General features: G+C 33.6%; 1 protein-coding gene, 1 long non-coding RNA gene and 1 pseudogene across 2 annotated transcripts; 2 read left to right on the top strand and 1 right to left on the bottom strand.

The window, feature by feature from the left end:
* The first annotated feature begins 1036 nt into the window (after positions 1-1036).
* LOC147406613 (protein FAR1-RELATED SEQUENCE 5 pseudogene) lies at positions 1037-2802 on the top strand (annotated as a pseudogene).
* A 1578-nt stretch (positions 2803-4380) lies between these two features.
* Positions 4381-6166, top strand: LOC147406612 (uncharacterized). The gene is made up of 3 exons (XR_015175795.1): positions 4381-4515; positions 4623-4698; positions 5847-6166. It is a non-coding gene; the product is annotated as an uncharacterized LOC147406612 (long non-coding RNA).
* An 11289-nt stretch (positions 6167-17455) lies between these two features.
* On the bottom strand, positions 17456-23004 carry LOC147406611 (LEAF RUST 10 DISEASE-RESISTANCE LOCUS RECEPTOR-LIKE PROTEIN KINASE-like 2.1). The gene is made up of 3 exons (XM_086434745.1): positions 22075-23004; positions 19293-19367; positions 17456-18731 (listed from the first exon to the last, which is right to left on the bottom strand). The coding sequence occupies exons 1-3, from the start codon at positions 22868-22870 to the stop codon at positions 17551-17553; spliced, it is 2052 nt and encodes a 683-aa protein (XP_086290871.1). The 5' UTR covers positions 22871-23004; the 3' UTR covers positions 17456-17550.
* Between the last annotated feature and the right edge of the window lie 271 nt (positions 23005-23275).

Raw genomic sequence — 23275 nt, 5'->3', positions numbered from 1 at the left:
AAAATCGATTGGTTTATTAATTTTTAATTTTTTGTAGTTGTTGAACTTGAAACGTAAATGATTTGGGTTTTTTTTTTTTTTTTTGAAACTTAAACGAGTTGTTCAAGTTAATGAGAGGCGTGATTAAAATGTAGAAGATTAAAAATACTTTTTCAAATATTAATGAGAGGCGTGATTAATGGTAGGGGTGAACACATGGATTGCCAAAGCCTATAAAAAAAAATTGAGAGTTAACTTTCAGGATATTAGAGAAAAATAAATGGTTACAGTCGAATGCATTGACATTATTGTGAATATGAATACTAAATAACACCATAATAGCTAGTAATAAAATGAGCTTCCAAGTATAACTGATATACAGAAGATATTTGAAAGAAATCTACATTATGTTTGATAGAATAACCACTCATATCCAAGAAGTTGTCAAAAAATGAGACTACTAGATATTTTCTATGTCATCAAATTCACTAAGTCTAACACGTCAGCACTCCAATTTCATGATTCTATTCCAATCTTATCTTAATTGTGCCTAATGCCCTTGTTCGACAGATGATTCATTCATATGTAATAATCACATTGTGACGGTATATTTTAGTGGTAAAATTGTGACGGGCATATCAATCATGTTATATTGTCGAATTGCCTTTAAGCAAAAAAAATTTGTTCCCACTTCTTTAATGGATGAAGGAATCAAGGCCCTGCCAAATTGAGAGATGTGCTGAATAAAATGAAAGGTTTCTTTTAAGGAGGAGATGTTCTGCTTCTCCCTTGTGCACAGTGATGTCTACTGCTTATTGAATTGTTTGTTTCACTTGCACTCATCTTCCCAATCTCTATTTTGATTCTCAAATACGAGTACCACTTATAACCGTATCAATTGTTATTAGAACTATGTTTAGGGGATAGAACCCAGTGTTTATCTGAAGCTAGTGATAGTGATGGACCAATTATTTGATCTCTTTTCTTAGCTAATTATTTGTTGATCCGTATCTCATCAGAAAGTTTATTGGTCTTTTATCAGTTGTAGCAATCTATCATGGATAAGATTGGGGTTGACAAAGATGAGAGAATGCCTATTGATGACATTGTGGGATCGTCGATGGTCGAAGTAGATAGTGATGAATATGCTGATTATCAGAGTCCTAACAAAGACGTTGAAGATCTAAAAGCACCTTATGTGGGGATGTTGTTTGATTCAAGTGAAGAAGCTCAAAAGTATTATGAGGATTATGGACGTCGACAAGGATTTTGGATTCGAACTCAAACTACTACTAAGTCACGGCGGGGTTCAGATGAGCCGACTGGAATAACATACGTTTATTCACATGAAGGTAAATTTCAACCAAAGAAGGTAGAAGAAGAAAATGAAATTGAGAAGAAAAGAAGTTGTTCCACTGTTAAATGTGGTTGTAACGCAACTATGCGTATTTTAAATGACAGATGGACCACTAGATGGAAAGTATCGATTTTTAAGGATGACCATAATCATAAGGTAGTTACACCAGTTAGGAGAATGAAAATGAGGTCAAACCGAACCATGCCAAAAGCAGCTAAGAATTTAGTCGAAGCATTCCATAGAGAAAATATGCCAGTTGGGAAAGTGTCATCAATTTTGGGTGGGGACATGATCGGTTTCGATAATAGAGATTGTTACAACCACTTGAGAGATGTTAGACACATGAAATTAGAAGGGGGTGATGCACAATCAGTATTGAACTATTTCAAGAAGAAGCAAGCCGAAAATCCACAATTTTTTTATGCGATACATTGTGATGACGAATGCAGGGCAGTTAACTTTTTTTGGGTTGATTCTCGATCACGAATGGCATATGATTATTTTGGGGACGTGGTGTCATTTGACACAACTTATCGGACAAACAAGTATAATATGCCGTTTGCCCCATTTACTGGAGTAAATCATCACCTTCAGTCAATACAATTTGGGGGTGCTCTTCTGCAAGATGAGACAGAGGTAACGTTCACATGGTTGTTTGAGACCTGGCTAGAAGCAATGGGAGGACGTCATCCGATATCCATAATCACAGATCAAGATTTAGCAATGCGGAATGCAATTGCCAAAGTGTTTCCCAACACCCGTCATCGTCTTTGTATTTGGCATATCGAGAAGAAGTTCGCTGAGAAATTGTCTCATATATACTCTCAAGATACTAACTTCAAAGGTAAAATGAGAAATTGTATATGGTCGACATACACGATTGAGGACTTTGAAAAGCAATGGAAGTCAGTGATCGTGGAAAATAGATTGGAACAGAATGAATGGCTTCAACAATTATTTGACATAAGGGAGTCGTGGGTGCCAGTCTATAATCGTCAAACGTTTTTTGCTGGTATGAATACAACCGGTCGTAGTGAAAGTATCAATGCTTTTTTCGATGGGTTCGTTACTTCAAGGTCAAATCTCACCGAATTTATTGTTAAGCATAAGCAAGCATTGCAAAGGAATGTAGATGCAGAGAGCAAAGAAGATTTCATTTCAGAGCATAAGTTTCGATGTGTTAATAAGGGTGAATTACTTTTAAAGCACGCGGCAAAATCATACACCAAGAATGTGTTTGAGAAATTTAAGCAAGAATGGGTCAAAGTGATTCGATTTAGAATTGAAGAAGAACGGGAAATCGAGAATGGATATAAATTGTATGTGGTGAAAAGTAAATATGATGTACCTGAGGAGTTCATGGTCAAGTTTAATTTGAAAACATATGAGGGTACCTGTGAATGCAAAAAATTTGAATTTCTTGGAATACTTTGTCGACATTTTTTAAAGGTTTTTGCTCGTCATAACATTGATATTATACCGTCCCACTATATTCTCGAAAGATGGAGACAAGAAGCCAATCGTAAATTCAGAATCACGGGTTTACATACAGTGGACAATGAGAATGAACAGTCGGATGCAATGAGAATTAGCTACTTATGTCAACAGGCTACTAGATTGACTTGTATTGCAGGAACTTCAATTGAGGGATACAAAATCTTTTTGGATGACTTAAATGAAACATCAAAAAAAATTGGAGAAATAAAACTTACAGTTGATGCATCTGATAATAGAGATGAGAAAAGCAGTAATGACCAAATGGATTTGTTACTTTTGGATCCAAATGTCTCACAAACAAAAGGTAGGAAGAAGGAGGAGAAGGGAAAAGAAAAGGTTCAGCATGTTGGTAGATTGAAAAGCAGTGTCGAATTGGCCCAACAGAAGAAAAAAAGGAAGTGTGCATTATGTCAAAAACTTGGGCATGACAAGCGGATTTGTCCTGAAAATCCAAACAGAAGGCGGATTGGATGTATTGAAGGTAATTAAATTAATGTTTGTAAGATAATATGCATTTATATCTATTGAAATATGACGTAAGATATTTTTTTCCTTATTTATTATTTTCAGTTAACGAAGAAGTACAAGATTTAGACCAAGAAATTGAAGGGGCTGCAACAGTGCCAATGGATGAACATTGAAGGAGATAAGGATCAAGTATGTTATTTTTATGTTGGTTTTATCAATCTCATCGAGTTCAAAATTTGTACATACATTGTTTTGATTTTTGTTTGCCCTTGGATTTCTACCATTCACATGAATGTATTTCAGTGAAAAAGTAATATTGTTATTAACATAACTGTAAGAACATCTTGAAGTAATGAATTGGCCTTTATTTTCTCTTGATTGCTTTTGAAACTCATCTTGGCATCATTGATGCTGTTGATTTTCTAAATATGAGTCACCTATTCTTTACTATGAGACTCCAACTGTCCCTCCTGACAGATTTGTAAATGGTAGTAGTCACATGGCAGCACCACCCCCCATTCAGAAATATTTTATGAAAGATAACTCTCATACAACTCAATCCTTTTCTCCAAACACGAGTAATGGTGAAACTGAGCCAGATCGTGCATCGAATGGAAGATTTGATCGAGTTCTCACACCTTCACAATCCAAGGTAATTTCATCTCACATATTGAGTAATTGTATTTTTTTTTAAGTCATAGATGGTCTTTCACTATCATCTTTTTGATCACTTTGATCCAAATATTTAAGTCTTGCCATAGACAGGGGAAACAATTTTGAAGTCATGCATGGTGAACGAATTTTGTTATACTTTATGTTTTGTTAGTAATGTTTCTCTAATATTGATTCTTTAACTTACAGGCAGCTGACATTACATGTAGTGGAAATGCTACATTTGGTCCTAACTCGAATGCACTCAGTATAGTTCAGGTGAAAGTAGAGAATCATGAATTAGAAGACAAGTGGGTTTCTATCTTCAAATACTGCATATGTTTGTTTGATGTAAAACTTTTGGATCTCTTCCTCACTGTCCAAGTATGTTGTCGTTCTTCAGGTCAAACAATATAGAGTCATCATCATTTTTGCCTGATTTACAATTGGAGATAGATAGATGTAGATCATTGAAGATCAAGTAAATGGACATTCTCTTTTAAGCTTGGATCCACTCAGTCTATATATCAATTAAAAGTAGAAAATCAAGAATTGAAGGATAGGTGATTATGTCATCTCCCTGTACTGCACTAGTCTTTTTTTTTTTTTTAACTTGGTTCAATACTTTGGGATCACATCCTTACCATTCAAGTATGCTTTCCTTCTGTAGATTAAAGAAAATGGAGGAATCTTCCTCACGTGATTTGAAGATTGAAAAGGACAAGTATAAGTTGTTAGAAGCACATGTAAGTGTGCTTGTTATTACTTCAATTTCATGTTACCTTTTCTCCTTATCTGTTCAAATATTTTTCTGCCTATTTTTGCAGCCCCTTTATGAGTGGCATAATAAATCTATTAATAAAAGAACTCATCGTAATATCATTGGTCATCTTATGTGCTCCATTTACTATATATATATATATATATATATAATTTTTTTTTTTTTTTTCATTTCCAACCATGTCACTTTTGGTCTTCTTCTCGTCTTTGTATAGTCTTTCTCATGCTCTCTCTCACTGGTGCCACCATTGGTTATTTGTATGTGCCCAAACCATGTCTATCAACTTTACTTTACTGTATCCCCTTGATTAATCCCCCTAAATTCCCAATAATGCACTCATTCGATGGGTCTCAACTCTCATCTAGAGGATCTTCAGAACAAAAATCAACCTTACATGGGGATTTTCATAATTGTATAAGCTTGTGCATTCTTTTAGACATTCTTGATTAAGCATTACGGAGAAAACCTACAGATTGCAATCAGGTTGGATTTTGATCACTCTATTTATGTCCGACATCCCTAGTTATGAGCACCCTCTTGTGCATACACGGTCTTAACGATGGGGTTGTAATATAACCATTTTATTAAATTGTCATATAATTAATGATAAAAAGAATATATATAGAATTGGTCATAAATATGAGTCACCTATTCTTTACATGGGTTCTAGTAAGTATATCCAATGCAAATTGCAACTGACATGATTTGCTCTCAGGCACGGTATGATCCAGTAACACTAACCAACCCCAACAGAATTTGCTTTTGACCCCAATCCTCTGTACACTTGATTGCATTTGCCCAATAACCTTCCACCATGAAAGAATTAGTCATGAAAGAACCCTTATTAGTCATCCATAGGATGCCTTAGCTGTTAGCTCTAAAAATGGATTTCTTTTTTTCAAAACTTGATTTTTGATTCTCCATAATTTTTAATTTCAGTGTTTTGGTTCTCTATTCTTAAATACTTTGTAATTCTTTGTTATTTAGAATGAGTATGGACCATCAAGTAAGGGATTTGGGGCTGCTGGCCATGCATACTTGACTTGGGCTGCAAATATGGCCCAATGCAAACAAATTCTGAATCTGTTTTTTCTCTAAAATTTTTGGTGGCAGATAAACACATGATAGAGCCTCATGTAACTGGGATGGATACACCTACCATGGAGCCGTCAGAGCCAATGGAAGCCGAAGAAGAAGAAGAAGAAGATGGGAAAATGGAGATTGAAGATGCACAGGAGATTCTTCAAATGGGGATGGTTCTTTCTTTTTTTTATTTTTGTTTTTTGCCCCCACCTTTTAGTGTAATCAAAGGAGAGGATGGATGGAAGGAAGGAATTAGAGGAGAAGTTAGTCTTTGCTTTGGTTTTTTCAGTTGTAGTAATAAAGTGATATATAGTTGTTTATATAAAGTCAAGTGTAGGGTAAAAAGAACTGAGAGCTGTGCTAAGTAAAATATTTGGAAAAAAGCTTCTTTTGGTTATTTATGCATGACAGATACGGATAAGGAAAAGTTAATATGCATGACAGATACGGATAGCTTTGTTAACCATGAAGGGGAACCTGTTTTGATACCTGGTTTGTCTCCATTTTCACCACCAACTACTGGAGAAGCTGTCCCTAATGATGGTGAGAATACCAATGTTGTTGTCCTTACTGGTTAGGAATTTACACAGTTTGTAATGTACCCCTTCCCACCATCAATAAAAATGTGTTGATTGTAGTTCAAATATTGAAAATTAATTTTCTCAGAAATGGGAGGAGTATGAGATGAAATATGGCAACGTTACAATCTCTTTCATTTGATTAATGATAATAACGAGGTATTACATTACATCCAAGAAGTCATGTCCATCTTGGAGTACTTGAACTAGAAGTTGAAGTATCAGGAGAAGATGGGTTTTTTTTTTCTTTTTTGTAGTAATTAACTAACATGCCAAACATGTTATCACAATGAGCTGCAGTGTATCTAACAAAAGAAACAAAAAAGTTTGGTAGTTCATAAGCACTCTAATTTGTAATTGTGCTTCAATAACTAATGCAACCTTGACAAGATGCATTCCACTGGTTCCATTAGGACATCCAATGGGGTCGTAAAACACTGCTCAAGGTGCTAACGAATCTGGGTTTCCTTTAGAGTTGACTTAAACGAACTATGATGGCAAAAAACCCTCTTTTCACCCACACTTGTTTCGAATCAAGTTAACAATGTTATATTTTTTCCTTCCACCCCAATCTTTATTGTAACATATTCCTTGACACTGCAACTCTCATAAGTTGTAACCATTTTATTTTGTCACTTCAGTAATAATACTTGTATACCAGTGGACCTTGTTTGGGTACATATGGTATTTCATATTGCAACTCAACATATTAATCTGATATTTGCCAAGCATGCAGACCTTGTCCCACAAATTGATGAAGTCCATACATAAATCTTGTCCAAAATTAGATAACCTATACAGTATTAATTAAAGTGTCATGATTAGGTGCCTCGTAAAGAATGACTCGTGGAAAAAAACACATAATCCGAACCTTTTAAATACAAAATCAAACTATTGAGATTTTAAATACAAAATCAAACTATTATATTCTCACGGTCAAGATCAAGCATTTGCGTACTCATGGGTCATTCTTTATCAGTCAATGGATCCCAATCCCTAACTAATACATGGACCGCCATGGAACAATTTATTGGATACATCCTAAATAAAATGCTACAATCAATAATATGAGAAATAAAAATATCACAAAAATAAATTAAGTAGTCGCTCAAACGTTTACAAGTCTAAATTTATACATCAGATAAACTTCTATTCGATAAATTTATACATCATTAACACAACCATAAACACAATAAAAAGAAAAATTATATAAAACAACGGACATTCACAGTTATGTGATCTCTTTGTTGGCCCTTGACTTTCTTCAAGAATTTGTGAATTCTTCTTTTGCCCTTGACTTTCTTCAGGTAATTGTGTTGGGTTTCCATAGTGAAGTCGATTGTAAGTCAAAAAATGCCTCTCGGCTTCTTCAAATGTCGCAAACGCTTTAAAACAATTACCCCTATATCCATTTGTATACTTGTGACATTCTTCCCACGTTGTGTAAATCCCTGGTCTACTTCCAACAAAAACGACATAAAACTTTGTCATCCTAAATACCTGTAAAAATATAATATTTTCAATAAATGACTAATCAAATAAATAAAATTGAAACTTAAATAAACAAAATCTAGCAAAATCCAATTGGAGCATAAATGATAATACATATAAAGAATCTAAGCAGATATGATTAGTAACCATAATACAAGAAGCTTGGAAGCAATCAAATGAGTTGAAGGAATTGCGAGAATTGATTTGATAAATCAATCCACATTATCTTTCAAGTTCTACAATCAACAAACAAAACAAAACAATCGATTTTCCTTCTCATTATATCAATGTGGCAATAACACAAGTATCTATGTCCTTGTTAAATACAATGTGGCAACCGGTGGCGATGAACTAGTTTGACATCAAGAGATCATCGTATCAAATAATGCTCACCAAGTGAATTATGCTCAATGCCAAACATAGGTCGTGAAACCGAAATATCAAGTGCACACTATCTTGTCGAAAAATACGTGTGAATGCATATAAACAAGACTTGAAATGGTAGGTGATTGATTACCTGCTCACATCTGAGAAAGAACAAACGGTTCTCCTTTGAAAGAATTGTAGAAATTAAGAAAAGAGTTATTGATGTAAAACGTGTACTAGAATTTGAAATATGAAGGGAAGCTCTGATTTCACTACTACAGCTCCAAATGAAAATCTCGCCAAATCGATTTGGGCCGATGTTATCATTATTAATGAATTGGCCGATACCCTTCTCGGTAAATTACAAGCAGAGGGTCTTGCAGTAGATGAGATCTGATTTAAGTTGTGAGAGGGGCAAGGGGTCTCTATTTCTTCACCAAAAAATGGGTAATTCATAAAGAATTTATACCCAAAATTATTTTGCCGAAATCACAAACCTCAAAGGAACATCGTAGTTCTAATAACAATTGATACGGTTATAAGTGGTACTCGTATTTGAGAATCAAAATAGAGATTGGGAAGATGAGTGCAAGTGAAACAAACAATTCAATAAGCAGTAGACATCACTGTGCACAAGGGAGAAGCAGAACATCTCCTCCTTAAAAGAAACCTTTCATTTTATTCAGCACATCTCTCAATTTGGCAGGGCCTTGATTCCTTCATCCATTAAAGAAGTGGGAACAAATTTTTTTTGCTTAAAGGCAATTCGACAATATAACATGATTGATATGCCCGTCACAATTTTACCACTAAAATATACCGTCACAATGTGATTATTACATATGAATGAATCATCTGTCGAACAAGGGCATTAGGCACAATTAAGATAAGATTGGAATAGAATCATGAAATTGGAGTGCTGACGTGTTAGACTTAGTGAATTTGATGACATAGAAAATATCTAGTAGTCTCATTTTTTGACAACTTCTTGGATATGAGTGGTTATTCTATCAAACATAATGTAGATTTCTTTCAAATATCTTCTGTATATCAGTTATACTTGGAAGCTCATTTTATTACTAGCTATTATGGTGTTATTTAGTATTCATATTCACAATAATGTCAATGCATTCGACTGTAACCATTTATTTTTCTCTAATATCCTGAAAGTTAACTCTCAATTTTTTTTATAGGCTTTGGCAATCCATGTGTTCACCCCTACCATTAATCACGCCTCTCATTAATATTTGAAAAAGTATTTTTAATCTTCTACATTTTAATCACGCCTCTCATTAACTTGAACAACTCGTTTAAGTTTCAAAAAAAAAAAAAAAAACCCAAATCATTTACGTTTCAAGTTCAACAACTACAAAAAATTAAAAATTAATAAACCAATCGATTTTCGTGAGTGAAAGAATTACCCTTTCAATCGAACTTGAGAGATATTTGCGACGACGACGGCGAGAGAGGGTTGAGAGAGATTGATTGGCGACGGCGACGGCGACTTGGCTCTCCACAAGGAGCTCGTTCAAACCAGATCTTGAGAGAGAGAGAGAGAGAGAGAGAGGAGAGTGGTCTTTCGAGCTGTAGAGAGAGAGAGAGGAGAGAGGTGTAGAGAAGATGGGTTTAGGTACAGCAACCTTCGAAGAGAAGAAGAGAAGAAGAGAAGAAGAGAAGAGGGGTTTTTAATGTTTAGGGATTTAAAACAAAAAAACCAAAAAGTGGAGGGAGCCGGTTTTAATTAAACTGATTTTTCATTTAAAATCGCAAAACAGCCACGGAACCGTCGGATGCGTTTTGATCGAACGGTCTGAAAAACTTGGCACCGAACTTGTCAAACTTTAGGGCCGCTGAACCGCTCCCATATATATATATATATATATATATATATATGGGTCAGGTTCAAACGACAACCATTTCAACACACATATAGACAACGTGTTTTGTCTTATATGGGCAAAAATGTTTGGAATGAGCTGATTTTTTGTGAGGATGATCTCTGTGGTGAGGAGATCATCCTTGCCAAAAATCAGCTCATTATGAAACTTCTAGACCGTCCAATTTTTGTTGAAAAATTTTAGACCGTCCAATTTTTGTTGAAAAATTTTAGACCGTCCAATTTTTGTAAATCAATTTTGATGGGGTTACAAGTTTTGGAATGGGATGATTTTTTGCCAGGATGATTCCCTCATCACAGAGATCATCCTCACAAAAAATCAGCTCATTCCAAACATTTTTGCCCATATAAAACAAACACGTTGTCTATATGTGTGTCGCAATGTGTGTTGCAGGAACCCGACCCTATATATATATAGATATGGGTCTGGTTCCTGCGACACACATTGCTACACACATATAGACAACGTGTTTGTCTTATATGGGCAAAAATATTTGGAATTGACTGATTTTTTGTGAGGATGATCTCTGTGATGAGGGGATCATCCTGGCAAAAAATCATTCCATTCCAAAACTTATAACCCCATCAAAATTGATTTACAAAAATTGGACGGTCTAGAAGTTTCATAATGAGCTGATTTTTGGCAAGGATGATCTCCTCACCACAGAGATCATCCTCACAAAAACTCAGCCCATTCCAAACATTTTTGCCCATATAAGACAAAACACATTGTCTATATGTGTGTTGAAATGATTGTCGTTTGAACCTAACCCTATATATATATATATATGGGAAATGTTCAGCACCCTAAGTTTTACCACACACTTTAACAAACGTTTTTTGTCCTACATGTTCAGCACCCTATATATATATATATAGGGTCACGTTCCTAAGACTCATATTGAGACGACACACTGTTTTGTATTATATGGGCAAAAATGTTTGGAATGAGCTGATTTTTTGTGAGGATGATCTCTGTGATGAGGGGATCATCCTGACAAAAAATCATCCCATTCCAAAACTTCTAACTCCATCAAAATTGATTTACAAAAATTGGACGGTCTATAATTTTTCAACAAAAATTGGACGGTCTAGAAGTTTCATAATGAGCTGATTTTTGGCAAGGATGATCTCCTCACCATAGAGATCATCCTCACAAAAAATCAGCCAATTCCAAATATTTTTGCCCATATAAGACAAAACGGTGTGTCGCAATGTGAGTCCCAATATGAGTCTTAGGAACGCTGTTCATATATATATATATATATATATATATGGTCCCGTTCGGCACCCTAAGTTTTACCACACACTTTAACAAACGCGTTTTGTCTTACATGGGTTAGAAGTTTCGGAATGAGCTGATTTTTGGTGAGGATGATCTCTATGGTGAGGAGATCATCCTCACCAAAAATCAGCTCATTCCAAAACTTCTTACCCCATCAAAATTGATTTACAAAAAATGGACGGTCCACGATTTTTCAACGTGTAAACATGGGGCTAAACATTTCGGAATGGGCTGATTTTTGGGGAGGATGATCTTCTAATCATAGAGATCATCCTCACCAAAAATCAGCTCATTCCAAAACTTCTAACCCATGTAGGACAAAAAACGTTTGTTAAAGTGTGTGGTAAAACTTAGGGTGCTGAACATTTCCATATATATATATATATGTGGCCTGCCGAGATTATAATTTCAAAATGTATGAGTTTCATGTATGTTGAATTTAAAACATGAACAGCGGAATATTATCTACAAGAATCTATTGATAAACATCATAACAAATTGATGAGTATCTTTAACATGCATAGAAAACTGATTATTCAAATCCAATACAACTCAAGAAATCTTAATTGTTCATGTGATAATCTTAATTCAAAATTAATTAAGGATTAGAACATGAATTATGATAATCTGATCACTCCACATGGCAAACGCAATCAATTATTCTGATGTGACAAGTTCGGGAATCATAGATTTGCATTCCTCGGAAGATACAACTGCATTTCTTCATGAAAAAGTGTATCTTGAGGGAACCGTGTCAAGGTAGATAGTCAATTGTATATGCCATGTTGGATAATTAGATTATCACGACTCTAAAAAGCATACCTTATTGAGACGTCTTCGATTCAATTCTTACTATTGAGATAGTTTCTCCAAAGCCCCACGTGAGAAATGGCGGAGGCAAGGGGTGAGAGGGGCAGTTCCCCTCCCACCCTCAATTTTTTGAATAATTTAAATTACCCCTCAAGAAATCAACATTATTTGAGATATCCCATATTTTTTTAACTAATGCCCCTCCTCAACTTTTAGAATAATTAAAACTGCCCCTTTACAAATTAACATTATTTGTGATACCCCCCATATTTCTGAACTACGCCCCCCTTGACTGTGGTGCCATTTACTCATGCTCAATTAGTTGTTTACCCCACGCTCCCCTCAATGTATCCACACACACACACACTTTTTTTGCCGATTTATAAACCCCTTTAATCTTGATGAATATTTGAGATACCCGTGTTTTTAAAACATGTCCTTATGATCTTATTTGTGATGCCCTCATATTTTTTAACTACAGCCCCCTTGACCCTGGTGCCCCTCCGCTTCCGCTCAATTAATTGTTTACCCCATGCCTCCCTCAATTTATTTGTCCCCCACACAGCTTTTTGGTCGATTTAGAAATCCCTTTAATCTTGATGAATATTTGAGATACCCTGTGTTTTCAAAATATTTCTTCTATGACCTTCTTGCCCCCCTCACAATATAGGGTGATTTAGACACCCTCCACATTTTAATTAATATTTGAGATCCCCTTATTTTTCAAATTGATGATGACGTGCCCCTTTGACCTTTTTCTTTCTTTTTAGACTAATAGAAACAACCCAAAAACCCTCATTTTATCAAATCTTTAATGAAAATTCTAGAAATTTTCTCTCCAAAACCAGTCACCTTCTATCTCTTATTCATCTTCTATAATAAATTAATTTCCATCATTTTGAACCTCATCTTGGTCCCTCATAGAAAATTCTAAAAAAATATTCATCATCTTTCACTTAAAAAAATCTTATCTTATTCTTTAAACTTGAAGGTTTGAGTAATCTTAAGATTGAAGATTAGGGTAAAAGATTTTTCCCAAGAGGATGAAGATAATGGGTTGATTTTAGCTTCTAGTTGAAGATGAGGATTATGAGGTCATTTTGCTTTCATCTATAATAGGACATTCATTTGGGTAAATATTTGAGATACCTTATGTTTCTAAACTTGATGACATTACTCCTTAACTTAGGTCTTCTCAAATAAACTAATAAAAATGACTTAAATGCCCTTATCTTAAACTACTTAAAAAAGAAGTCTTGAATTTTTCTTCTCAATTAAGACCAATCATGTTTAAGCACTTCTACTTTATTTCTTAAGTATAGCTTGCCCTTCCTCCTGGGAGAAAATCTTGGATCCACCCCTGCATGTGAGTTTGTGAAATTCTAGACTCACCTTCTTCTCTTTCTCTTCATTGGATTGTCGGGGTGTCCTTTAAGTGATGGAATAAAATGAACAAAGTTAATTATGTAATAGGGATGCAAATCCACGTATATAGATGATTGCAAGAGGGCCTAGATTTCCTTTATAATTTGTTTTCTAATTCATCAAGGTTACTAATTGAATAATGATGAATGCAAGCAGTTTTTGGTACTCGGATAACGTGGCAAGGGCACATAACTGTAGATCTTTTTCATGTGTATCTTGAAGAAAAAGATCTATGGTTCTATGCCCTTGCCACGTCAGTTGCGTACCAAAAACCATGTGCATTCATCACAACTATTACTAATTATGTTCTTTAAGAGAACTTCTAAAAAGAGTACTAATTAGATTAATAATCCAAATATGTTGACCTTCTATTATTTGGAATCCAATATTAGAAAAAAGAGTCAACATCTTCTCCTATCTCGATCATTCATTTCGTACCAATAAATAAGAATTTTGAGACGGAAACGTGGCAGTGCTTGGGTAGAACTCCATTTAGTTTGGGAAGAAATCCAATTTAGAAGAATTATACATCTTTAAATAATTACTATGCTTGGATGAAGATAAATGTTGAAATTATAATCTAAGGAGTTGTTTTTTTTTTTTCCAAGAACAGTTTTTTTTAATTAAAGGGATAAAGACCATTGTAAAAGGAAGGAAGAAGGAGAGTAAAAGAAACAAAAAACATGACAAGGAAAAGAGGGATCTAGGGAGAGGGGTGTGTGGTTAAATAAAATTATGTAATATTGAATACATAATATAATGGAATGATCTCGAGATCGTGGATGTAGACACATTTGCCGAACCACAGAAAAATCCATTATGTTCTTTATCTTTTCTATTATTCTAGTGATTTATTGGTGTGAGATCTTAATTCAAATTAAGACCTTGAGGTGAATGCAAAAATTGCATCTACAAGTTTTATGGGAAAAAAATCATTTTAGAAAAAAGAAAAGTAGTTTGTTGCATTAAAAATGGGCTTTGGAGTTAGAACAACCAGCAACAAGCTTGTCACTTGGAAATAAAAACAAGAGAGCTTTATTGCCACATCAAGTTTTGCTAATCCCACCACAAGGCATATGTAAATCACAAAAGAGTTAACACACATCTTGGGGTGGCGTTAGTAAAAGTTGGTGGGGGCAATAGAAGCTCTCTAAAAATAATGAGCCCGTTGCTTGACTTTTGCTAAAAATTATAATGAACTCATTGCTTCCAAGCGACGAGCTCACACTTGATTAAAGTTAAATGTGAATGGTGCATGTGCCAAAGATCTTGGTGCAATGAATTAATCAGAGATGTTAATGGAAACTTGATAAAGAGATTCAATATCTATGTTGAGGATAAATGAATAAGATAGGTTTATTCTTTACAAAAGTTAATTCTAGCTCCAAAAACTAACTTTTAGAAGAAACAAGAGTCCAGAACCTGAAAAGTCACATCCAACAGAAGTTTGTTCGTTACAAAAATACATAAGTATATATATATATATATATATATATATATATATATATATATATCAAAAAATTATAAAAATAATTATTTTCAATTTAAATAAATTTATAAATGTTATAATTCTATCAAAATTTTGACAGCATCTCCTTTTAAAAATGAATGTATGATAAAGAAAATAACTACATAATACACAATCCAACATCCACATAAAGATGAAGGGTGTTTTGGTAATAAAATAGTGATGATGAATTACTTTTGGTCTTGGTAGTAAAAATGAAGGATATTTTAATAATTCTCTTTTGTTTTTAAGGTTAAGTTTGATTGGAAATTTGATTAAAGATAAAGGGTATTTTGGTAAAGATGAATGATATTTTGGAAGACAAAGGATATTTTGATAATTGATAAAGATGAAAGGTATTTTGATAATTCCTTTTTATTTTTTAAGGTTAAGTTTGGTTGAAAATTTGATTCAAAATGAAAGGTATTTTGGTAAAGATGAAGGGTATTTTGGTAATTTCCTTTTATTTTTTAAGGTTAAGTTTGGTTGAAAATTTGATTAAAGATGAAGAGTATTTTTAAAAAGATGAAGGGTATTTTGGTTATTTTCTTTTATTTTTTAAGGTTAAGTTTGGTTGAAAATTTGATTAAAGATGAAAGGTATTTTGATAATTCTTTTTATTTTTTAAGGTTAAATTTGGTTAAAATTTTGATTAAAGATGAAGGGTATTTTGGTAATTCCTTTTACTTTTAAGATTAAGTTTGGTTAAAAATTTGATTAAAAATGAAAAGTATTTGGTAGTTGGAAAAGATGAAGGGTATTTTGGTAATTCCCTTTTATTTTTTAAGGTTAAAAATTTGATTAAAGATGAAGGGTGTTTTAATAAAAATGAAAGGTATTTTGAAAGATAAAGGGTATTTTAGTAATCTCATTTTATTTTTTAAGGTTAAGTTTGATTGAAAAATTAATTAAAGATGAAGGGTATTTTTGTAACTACACTTGAACCGTTTTACGTTTTTAGCTTCTCAAAAAAGTCATTTGAAGAAGCTCCTCTTAAGCAACTTCTTTTAAGAACTACTTTTGAACTTTAATTGAAATCCGTGGGAGCTAAAAAAGTTCAAACAAACATTATTTATCTAACTTAAAAACAAAAAACAAAAAAATTGGCTCCTGATGCTCAAACGGACGGAGCCTAAGTTTCAATCTTTACATGGGAGAACAAGATAATTCTGGAATTGTGTTTTTAAGTTTTCCTTGAATTTGCTTCAATGTTGGTTACATAATTCATGATGTTGGTGGATTTTTGGTTGGTTTTTTTTTTTTCATCAATCATTTAACTCATCCATTCTAGAAAGAGTTTTTCATTGGAGTGTTATTGTTCAAGAATGAGATGCATTATATCATAAGCAATATATCTCATCATAAATTGAAGATTGTGAATTAATATCTTTTATGTTAAGAAATATTGGTGGTTAAGATATTTAAATCATATGAATAATTTATATTAACTAGGAATGTAGGATCTTAATATTTGATTATTTTCTATACCTTGACATTATGTAACCTCTATAAATATTCCACAACTTGAAAAAAAAAAACCTATATTTGATGGCCCAAGGGCATCAAATTTCATAAAATTCGATGGACAAAGGTGTCGATTTTTTTTTTGGATGAATCCAAACTGTCAAATTAATGGAGGATGGGAGAAATTTGATGACTCTAAGCCATCGAATTGGGAAACATTCAAAATTTCAACAGTCATGAGCTGTCATGACCGTTGAAATTCAGTTTCAAAATTTTGTAGGCTTTTGGCCTGACAAAATTTTCAATTTTCATATAGTGTTCTATCAAAGTGAATTTAAAATTATCCAAGAATTCCCAATAAAAAATAATTTTCTTTAATTATATTCTAAGACATTGCATGATGGCCTTGAGAACTTTTTGTTGGAAATAACTCGAATAATGGGAATGTTGTATTCTTCATTGGACTTCAAGTCTCAGTTAGAAATCAGTTTCTTTAAAACATAATTTGCCCCTTTCCAATGTACACCTCGAGTGCAACCAAAAAAAAAAATGTCTAGGTCATAAACGCTTCTAGGATACAATGAAGACCAAGTCTCTGTCACTCTTCCCCAATTACACTTGCAGTCCAAACCACCTATTCAGAATCACATATATGCCCAATTTAATTTAAGGAAACTTGGAGGATTTTTGCCCTCTTTGTTTTCTTATTGACTTATCAGATGTTACCAACCAAAAAACTTTTCACCAAAATACAATAAAGATTGAGGGTTTAAGTCTCCACCAAAATTATTTTGAAATACTTATTTATCTAAAACAATTTTAATTAGAAAAAAAAATCCAACACTTTTTATTACCTGATACATGTAATGCCAATGATCTACAACATCTTAATTACAAGTCACCTACACATATTAGCGACCGTCGAGGGGCTCACTACCACTACCACTAGCAACACTGAAATAAACCAAAGAATCTTGGCTGGAGCTCTCAAGAGTACTTTTGCTGTTCTTATGTGGAAATGGATGAGGGGGGATTCCAATCTCAACATGTCCTTCCAACATTTGAATAACTCTCTCCATAGAAGGCCTATTGGAAGGTATGTGTTGTATGCACCAAAGACCCACCAAAGACATCCTCTCTATAACTTCTTCATCTCCTTCTTCCTTTACTTCTCTTTCAATCCCTCCAATTTCAACATTTAAATAACCCTTTTCACCCCTCTCGATTTCCTTAAACACCCATTCAGGGAAATACACTTGAGTACCATCGGACACATTAGGATCATAGCTCTTCCTCCTCCCAACCATCTCTAGTAATAGCACCCCATAGCTATACACATCAGACTTCTCTGTAATTGGACCTAATGTCTTCAACCACATCTCTGGTGCCGCATATCCTGGTGTTCCCCTACCCGTCGTTAAGGACACATGACTTTGATCCTTATCAGTCATCTTTGCTAACCCGAAATCCGCCACTTTCGCCGAAAAATTAGAGTCAAGCATGACATTGTGAGGCTTAATGTCACAATGCAATATCATACTTCTACAACCTTGGTGCAAGTACAATATTCCCCTTGCAGTTTCTAAGGCTATATTGTACATTTGTTTAGGACTTAACCATTTGAAATTGGTTTTATCATCTCCTTCTCCTTCTCCTTTCTTTTTTTCGTAGATATACTTATCTAAGGACCCCTTCTCCATGAATTCATAAACTAGTGCGTGGGTATCACCTTGAGCACAATATCCCAACAAACACAATAAGTGGTGATGGTGAACACTCCCAACTGTCGCAACTTCATTCATGAATTGTTTCTCGGATTGTTTTGATTTCTTCAATATCTTTATCGCTACTTCTACTTCAGCCCCTCTTCGACGAATGGTCCCTTTATATACATTACCATATCCTCCTTCTCCGAGCTTCGTTGAGAAGTTGTTTGTAAACTTCTTTATTTGAGAATAAGAATACCTTGTTGGGGATATGTTTGAGATTCTCTCCTTGTTCAAGTAGAACTTGGATTTTCGTCGACGAACAAAGAAAATCCCCACAAGTACAATGAGTACTAGAAGTAGTAATGAAGCAGAAGCAGAAATTGCTGCATTTAGTGAAGAAAGATTGTTATTAGATTAAAGCTTAGAGAAAGCAAAATTGATGAAGAAGAATGAAAAGGGATGCACTATTTAATTTGAAAATTCTAGTCTAACAAAATATTTGACAGATTAAACCTACAGCTGAGATTGGAGACTAAGAATATCCTCCCATCTCAGTCGTACATTTGACACTGTCGATCAGGTTTTAAAAAAATCCTTAATTTCATTGTTTGGTGTGTTATATGAAAATAAGTTAGTGTGGCAATAAAAACTCTTTTTGAAATCAGCTTATCGAAAGTTTCCTCCATCACTATTTTGGGTTGAAAATGAAAAGGTTTGAAATGAATTGAATAACCCGGAAACTTTGTTCTCCACTAAGATTTCAAATAGATAAATTACATAACTACCTAACTATATGATCAAATCCTAATTAATTACAGATTTCCATTCCTGTGGAGCAACAATGTGGCCATGACAATTTGTAAATTGGACCCAGAGGCCGTCATCTTCTGGATAAAAAAAAATCTGTCCACTTTCATGTATGATTTAAAGTCTAAAAAGTTCACCTGCTACAACTGCTTTGGAAAGTCCAGATCCCCCACCTCTTCCATTGACCCATGTTGATATGTCCTCGATCGTTCCTAATTAATCAAAAGATTTAATTGTAAGGATTGAAATGATCCAATGTGTGGGCATGGATTCCTAGACCTATCGATGTCTATGATGAAAAAAAAAAAAAAAAAATGAATCAAGAAACACAAGATTTACATGATTCGACTAAGTCCACAGATAAGAGATGGAGAGAAAAAAAAAAATTCCTTATATTTGAAAATGATGATAACCCTTAAAAATTCCTATGTTTCCCAATTAGAAAACAATTCTCCTGATATCAATTACCAAAATTATAACCAACTCTTTTTTACTTCCCAAAACATCAAATTTTCCCAATAACGGATGATTACAAAATTAGATATAAAAAAAAGTTATCCCAAAAATTTGGGTACAATCCCTTCTACGTTCTACTAATAAAATACAAGGCATGAACATAATACAATGCACTTGTTTTTTTTAGAGAACAAGATTCTCTTGGACACTACTTCCCAAACTCTAAGGCCCTATTCTTTTAAGTTTCAAGAGCCATTTTTTTAATTTTTAAGTCAAAAAAGTCAGATAAATAATATTCGTTTGGACTTTTTTGACTATTGCGGATTTCAATTAAAATTCAAAAGTAACTATTAAAAGAAGTTTGCCAAGAGGATCTTCTTCAAATGATTTTTGTGGGAAGTCAAAAACATAAAACAGTTCAAATGTAATTACCAAAATACCCTTAATCTTTAATCAAATTTCCAACCAAACTTAACTTTAAAAAATGAAATGAGATTATTAAAATACCCTTCATCTTCCAAAATACCGTTTATTTTTACCAAAATATCCTTCATCTTTAATCAAAATTTCAACCAAACTTAACCTTAAAAAATAAAAAAGAATTACCAAAATATCCTTCATCTTTATCAAAATACCTTTCATCTTTATCAAAATACTCTTCATCTTTGCTAATTACCAAAATACCCTTCATCTTTACCAAAATATTTTTTTATCTTTAATCAAATTTTTAACCAAACTTAACCTTAAAAAATAAAAGAGAATTATCAAAATACTCTTCATTTTTACTAAAACACCCTTTATCTTCCAAAATACTATTCATTTCTACCAATTATCAAAATACCCTTTATCTTTAATCAAATTTCCAACAAAACTTAACTTTAAAAAATAAAAGGGAATTATCAAAATACCCTTCATCTTTCAAAATACCGTTTATTTTTATCAACTTAATTTTTAATCAAATTTTCAACCAAACTTAACCTTAAAAAATAAAAGAGAATTATCAAAATAGCCTTCATCTTTAATCAAATTTAACTTTAAAAATAAAATAAAATTATCAAAATACCTTTCATCTTTACTACTAAGACCAAGAGTAATTCATCATCACTACTTTATTACCACAACACCCTTCATCATTATGTGGACGTTGGATTATGTATTATGCAGGTATTTTATTTATCATATGTACATTATTAAGAGAAGATGTTGTCGAAATTTTGATAGAATTATAAAATTTATAAATTTATTTAAATTAAAAATAATTATTTTTATAATTTTTTAATATAAATTTATTATATATATATATTTAATGTAATTATATATTTATTAAGGTATTCTACTCATTTTTTGTGCATTCTAGGTGTATTATCAACATTAAGGGTATTATGGTCATTTTATTAGAATCTAGCAATAAAAAACTGTCAAATGAACATCAATTTCTGGCTTATGTGCTTTTGTAACGAATAACTTCTGTTGGATATAGTTTTTCTGACTTTGGATTTCTACTTCTTATAGAAATCAACTTCTAGAGTTGGAACTAACTTCTGTAAAGAACATATCCTAAATTTCTACTTTTCCTAGACACAAAATCCTAAAGCAGAAGTTGAAATCTATAAGAAATAGACACTAAGAGGTTTTATGTTTTACAGTTGCTTTGACTTAACAATTAGGAGTCATGTTGGAATGACCTCAAGATTGACCACAACACCACAATATTCTTGATTTCATGGAAAAACTCATATCCAAAAGAACAAAATTCAAAAAAGAATCTTTTTAGCATCAGATCATGTTTTTTATGCAAAAAATTAATGTGATTAAGATCCGCTCCAAATTATATTAAATAACAAATTAATATCATAAATTTGAATTTTAGGACTTGGATCCCCAATACAAGGTTTGTTGACTAACAAACTTGATAAAACAATGTTTGACATCATAAATTTCAGAACTCCAAGCGAGTTTTTTTTTAAAATAAAAATGCAACGTTTGCCGAGTAAATCTCTCTTCTTTAAAAGCATTGTTTTAAAACTCAACTCATATGTCACAGACGAGTCAAATAAATACATATTAATCTTATTAAATATATTTATTTTCTTTTATTTAAAAAACCCCAAATGACCAAAAATAACAAGGGATCGAGAGTAGAGATGCGACGCCCTTTTTGACTGTACGATTCCTTTAACCTGAGATAATGTTTGAGGTAGTTAAGTTGGAGAACTTTTAGGATAAAAGAGATTGACTTTTTTCCTTTTTGTAACACTAATTCTTTGGGTGCGCGCATCTACACGTCAGAATTGTGAGAATCGAAGTAAATCTTGTCTCACCTCAGCATGACTTTGTAATTCCTAGAGATTACAAAGGCACAAAGGTAGTGGCTAAGATGGAAGGATATTCCCTATGAAATGCATTTGGAAAATTCGTTGAAAAAATAAATAGAATTATTTGTGGTGATGATACAATACGTACCGTCGGAGCAATTGAAACGGTGCACACTAGAGGGACAAAAGCAAACAAAAGACCCAGAAGAAGGCGTGGCACCACATCTACCTCCAGATGTCTCACATCCACGGCACTCCAAAGGCTTGACATACCTAAGCTGAAATCCAAGCCGTAGAAATGCTCTAAGATCCTTCACACCACTAACATTAAACCCGGTAGGAGTGAACACATGGTAAGTCTCACAATTAGGGTGAGTAACAAACCCCGGCGCATAATAGCAAACATTAGAACCATCTTGACCTGGACAACCAAGGCAAGTGACGGGCACAACACCTTGGATGGAAGAAGAAGGGATAGGAGAGGTGCAGTTGAGGTGTGTCCCAGGGGTGTACCCAATGGGTAGAGAGAAGACTGTAGCGTCAGAGGCGTAGTTAGGATTGGAGACAGGGAGACATGGGGTGTTGGGGGTGGTGGGGTTGAAGAGAGAATTGGAGGCAACAAAGAAGTTGGTGGTGGTGGGGGTGGTGGAGAAGTTGGTGTGAAGGACACGAAAGGTGTCGGTAGAGCGAGGGCTAGTGAGGAGGAGAGAGAGGTTGTTGGGACATGTGGGTTGGAGAGGTGATGGATGACAGAGAGAAGGGAGGGTGAAAGGGTAGGTTAGTGTGAGATTGTTGCATGTTGATGGTGCACATAGGTTGTAGTAGAAAGATGGATCTGTACTTGTTATTGTTTCTTGTGCTTTGTTTGATGATATTAAGAGGGTTATAAAGAGAAAGTAAAGAAGATAGAAATGGGATTTTCTGATTTTAAGAAGAGAAGCCATGAATGGAAACTGAAAGGGAGAGAAACACAAGTAGAGGAGTTGGTTACTGGAATTTAGTCGAGAGAGAGAGAGAGAGAGAGAGAAAGACTTTTAGATGGGAACTCATTGGGTCAATAATTTAGTTAGATGGGAACTCATTGCGTCAATATTTTAGGCGTTTGCGTTTCCAAACTGATGACATGCTTCTAGACGACTTGACCTCGGCTTCCTCATATGGACTAGAGTAAAATGACCTAAATGATCTCATCTTCAATCTGTAACTCAAAAGAGAGCTTCTATCAACATACTAAACTATATGAAAACAATCATTCAATTTCAAAAGTATTAATGTGTTGTTACTAAAAGTTGGTGTGCCAATAGAATTCTCAATAAAAAATCGACCTCTATGTTAAATTATTTTTAATT

Source organism: Akebia trifoliata, chromosome 3, assembly GCF_017979445.1.
Source record: "Akebia trifoliata isolate Shusen 1 chromosome 3, ASM1797944v1, whole genome shotgun sequence".
Taxonomy (NCBI): Eukaryota; Viridiplantae; Streptophyta; class Magnoliopsida; order Ranunculales; family Lardizabalaceae; genus Akebia; species Akebia trifoliata.
Note: the sequence above shows the minus strand (reverse complement) of the source record. Positions and strands in the feature narration are given on the sequence as shown.

Coding starts and splice junctions, on each gene's coding strand:
- LOC147406611 (XM_086434745.1), bottom strand. CDS start 22,870: ATGGCTTCTCTTCTTAAAATCAGAAAATCCCATTTCTATCTTCTTTAC. Junction 19,368..22,074: donor CCGTTTCAATTGCTCCGACG/GTACGTATTGTA, acceptor TTGATTAATTAG/GAACGATCGAGGACATATCA. Junction 18,732..19,292: donor TTCCAAAGCAGTTGTAGCAG/GTGAACTTTTTA, acceptor CACTAAATGCAG/CAATTTCTGCTTCTGCTTCA.